This window comes from Acyrthosiphon pisum, chromosome X, assembly GCF_005508785.2.
Source record: "Acyrthosiphon pisum isolate AL4f chromosome X, pea_aphid_22Mar2018_4r6ur, whole genome shotgun sequence".
Taxonomy (NCBI): domain Eukaryota; kingdom Metazoa; phylum Arthropoda; class Insecta; order Hemiptera; family Aphididae; genus Acyrthosiphon; species Acyrthosiphon pisum.
In genome coordinates, this window is record NC_042493.1 from 12,644,171 (window position 1) to 12,648,679 (window position 4,509).

General features: G+C 26.4%; 1 protein-coding gene across 5 annotated transcripts in view; it reads right to left on the bottom strand.

Moving 5' to 3' along the window:
• Positions 1–4,509, bottom strand: part of LOC100576058 — a 98,527-nt gene that overhangs the window by 89,937 nt on the left and 4,081 nt on the right. For 3 of the 5 annotated variants that reach the window (XM_008183188.3, XM_029485949.1, XM_029485947.1), the window contains 2 exons: positions 3,155–3,187; positions 2,791–2,820 (listed from right to left, as the gene is read on the bottom strand). In XM_008183188.3, the coding sequence (XP_008181410.2) occupies positions 2,791–2,820; positions 3,155–3,187 (63 nt within the window). The remainder of the gene's footprint in view (positions 1–2,790; positions 2,821–3,154; positions 3,188–4,509) is intronic. The other 2 variants (XM_029485950.1, XM_029485948.1) reach the window with 1 other exon arrangement.

Here is a 4,509-nt window from a genome sequence, read left to right on the forward strand (position 1 = left end):
AATAATAGTATAAGGTTATTACATTCTCACCGTATAATCCGGAGTCAAATGGTTTGGCGGAGAGAGGGGTACAAACTATTAAGAAGATATTAGTTAAGTCACTGTGTAATGAGAGAGAGATAACGAGAATGCAAACGAAAATAGACGATGTATTATTGCCTTATCGAAATACACCGTCAGCTGACACAGGTTGTTGTCCAACAGAAATTATGTTACATTTTAAGCCGAAAACACAATTAACAGTAATAAAACCAAAAATAGGGGGAGCATTATTTTAGAGCACTCAGTTGGAAAATCGGAAAATTTTGAAATTAATGAAAAAGTGTTAGTAAAAAACCCACAAGCAAAAGGTCAAAATTGGTTACCAGGAAAAGTTATGAAAGTACTGAGTGGATGTAGGTATTTAGTGGTGATGAATGGAAGTGTGAAAATGGTGCAAATAAATTAAAATCTAGTATGTTGAGCGAAGGAATACATCAGAGTGAATAAAAAAAAAAAAAAAAAATAATGTATTAGTTATTATTGTTGTGTTTACTATTATTATTTATTATATTATTATGTAATTATTATGTGTACAATTATAATATGTTGTTTCAGTATAATAAGAATGTGAAAGCAAAAGTAATTGAATTATAAAATGTTATTAGATTATTATTATTATTTTTAATGAGGAATAATGTTGTGTATACTTAATTAATATGTATACTACCTAATTAATATTTATACTATTATGTAATCAGTATCGACGATAACGCGATACTGCGATAGCCATTTCATATTATAATCAACAGTCTTAATTAGATCGCACTCGCTGTAAGTTGTTTTGTTGTCCGCGAAACTCCGCGCGTATGTCTTAACTAGCGCAAATATAACAGAAACAATTTCCAAAGCTTGTTCTCAAACATCATGTTTTTTGACTTCAGGTGCTTTGCATGGATAGGGACGAAATACACTATAAACTATGAATAATAAAGTTAGAATGATAAACTAATGTGATATTTGAGATTGGTTTGTAAGCAAAAGTTTTTTTTTTATTATAAGGAGGGTTGTGAGATGATTGATTTCAGTCACATATTATATCACACCCCACACATTATAATATGACATTATAATTTAATCAGCATAAATCAAATTAGACATTACCATTTTAAAGTAAAATACTTATAAGAACACAAAATTGTCTCATTATTTCTATCCCTGTTGGAAAGTAGTTGGACAATAATTGTTTTTTAAATATTTATACCGCTAACTTCATGCAAAATATGTCGTAATTACTCAAAATCGTTTTAATTAATATCAAACATCTTTTAGGAATTAGGATTAAATTAACAATTTTACAGTATTTTCAGAATATTTAGATCGTTGTTTTTTTCAAGTATTTATTAAAAATTCTTTCTTTTTAAATTTTAATTAATTCTGAAATTAAAAAAAAAATTGATTTACAAAAATCCGAAAACATGATGTATTTGTATTTGGACTTATTTAACATTGTTAGAGTGTAAGACAATTATTGGCGTGAAGTGTTTAAAAGCTTTTGACCGATAAATATAATACTGCTTAGAAGCTAGGCACACATTTCCGTCATTGATTATAATAATTTATAAATGACACAAATAATAAATTGTTGTAGGCATAGATTTTGTTGAATTATATTCAAATTTGCACCACCAAATAAATAAAGTAGGTAAGTGGATGTCACGCTTCTGTATGGTAGGTTACGAGTGGGTCACTGTAATGGATACGGTATTAAATTTGAATTCAAAGCTATAATATCATTATAATATACGAAAAACGATTCTGAGTGGAGACGGTTTGTCAGTCTAGGATATTTTAAATTATATTTATATTTTTATTACTTATTATTAATAAGATAGCAGGTAAATTGAATTAATATTATACAATAACAAAAAATAAGTAAAATCGTGATGACACACAGGTGATGAAAGACACACAAAAAAAAAACATTTTTGTAAAATAAATCACTCCGCTCAGAATAAAAAATTATCTCAAATATCATATTAGCGTGTTAATTTGTATTTTGAAGTGTGCCCAAAAAATAAAATCTATGTTTAATTAATTTGACACCATTATTTATGTTTATGGGACCGGACAATTTTCTGGTGTAAGCATCAAATTTTAAATTTGTCTGGAAAGAAATATCTATGGGTCATAGAGAAAGCAGAACATTTTAAATAAGAAAAATTTAAAAATTGTTCTTTCATTTTTTGATTAGTGCATTGCACTTCCAAGTATGAAAATCTTTTGGTTCAATAATATATGATTGAACGTGAATACTGTAAGAAATTTACAGATATATATATATAATTAAATATATTCTTAACCATGCCAAAAATGTATTTTTTGTTTATTTATAAATACAATAATTTACATATCATATTAATTACCTGTGTTCATAAAATATTCCTTAAGAATCTCTTAATACAGAGAAATGTTTGAAAATACATTTTTGGCATGGTTAAGAACATATTTAATTATACAAGGTGATTGTTTTATCATGAAACACTAATTATTTCATAAAAGAATTATTTTTTTTGAAAATGTTGTTAAAAAACACATTATTATTAAAAAGTTCATATTTTTAAATATTTTTATCCTTAAATTGTTTTAAGTTTTTACTTTTATGAATGACAACTTAGAATTTTAACTTCATATTCCAAAGCAGAATATTTTTCTAAGTATTTTGATTCGTAAAAATCTAATGTTCTTAACCATGCCAAAAATTTATTTTTTATTCTTTTATAAATACAATAATTTACATATATTAATTACCTGTGTTCTTAAAATTTTCCTTAAAGTTCTCTTTATACAAAGAAATGTTTGTTTGAAAATATTTTAAGAAATGTTAGGTACTTAAAATATGTAAACGATTAGCTTCTAAAATTTAAAAATAATATGTAATTTGTAGAGGTGGAACGAACTGTCTAAAGTTCAAACAATTTAATAAAGCTTTAGGTTTAAAAATGTTAGCTCAAGTTTAGTTCGAGAGCAAATTTTTAAGTTCAACCAATCTCTAGAATAATTTGGTTTTATTGTATATTGGAATTTGAAAGTCAAATTATAATTCATATTGTGTACATTTGGTTTAAACATTTAAGACACATTTGTAGAATTGAAGAATTGGATTTGTACTTACCATAGTCTTTATCGTTTACATCATACTCATTGTCTGTAAACAATTTTAATAATTATGTTATGTACCTACAACATTTTGAACACCTAAAATACATTTTTTAATACTTATTTACTAAAAACTTCACTCTAAATTATTACCTATCAACTAAGTAGTTTCTATCTAGTTAAAATTCGAATGATTGTTTACTCATTTTTTACAAAAAAACTGTATATCTTATTACTATAACCACTCTTTTTGAAGCACCTTAAAATCTCATGTTTTTTTTATTTAGATACTAAATTTACATAGTAAAATTTTAATTTCAATTTTTAATGACAAAAGTTATAAAAATAATTTGTTGACAGATTATTGTTTTTTTTTTTATTTGATACGTACGTATATATTTTTATATTGGTATTGCATCGTGGTCGGGGCCACTGGATGAACATTTAAATATAGAATATTCAGGGAAGAAGTTAGTTTCTTTTGAATATATTTTAACCGTAGTCAGGGAGCATGAATGGCATTTAGGATTTTAACAATACAAAGAAATGACGATTGATCAAAATAATTGTTAATACATAGAAGTGCATCTGAGCGCACGGCAGTGCGCCAGGCCAAGTTCCAGCAATGTCAGTGTATCTTTACACGAACCAATTCACCCAGTTTTTCTAACATATATATCTCTGTTTCCTCTTAAGATAAACTTTTGAAATTTAAAACACAGATTAATCTCGAGTAGTTTAGGACGCTGTAAGAAAATGAGCCCTTAATATTGTGCCATTTCAAAATGGGAGGATTTCAAAATTTTCAAAATTGTTACTGACTCACTTACTGATCATCAAAATTATAAGACACTTCCCGTATAAGTAAAAACGTGAAATTTGGCACAAAGGTAGGTCTTATAGTGTAACTGAAGGGAAAAATCTAAAAATTGAATTTTTTCTAAAATTAATACCACTTCAGTGAATGTATTTCTAAACGTATGAAGTGGCGCGCTTAGCACGCATAAACGTTTACTTTCAAACAGCGTTACAATATGGTAAGAAGGAATTGTTTGTAGTTATATATAATATATTACATTTATAAAACATAATAATGTTTTCGTACATTTATTTTATTCAAATACAAAATATACAAGAGAAAATCTACGACATATAAAAAAAAAATTTAAAAATTAAAAAAAAAAAAAATAATTATTATTACACGTCGTCCATGATGCTAAAGCCCGCAAAAAAACAAAAACATAACCGTGAAAAAATACCAAGTTCCAAACTCCCTACCAAAAAATTCGGCTATCAAAGTAGTGAAATCTACATTGTGGCCAAGTCTACTATTTTTTTATTCAAAACCTCACTGCACTCCTACATTAAAGA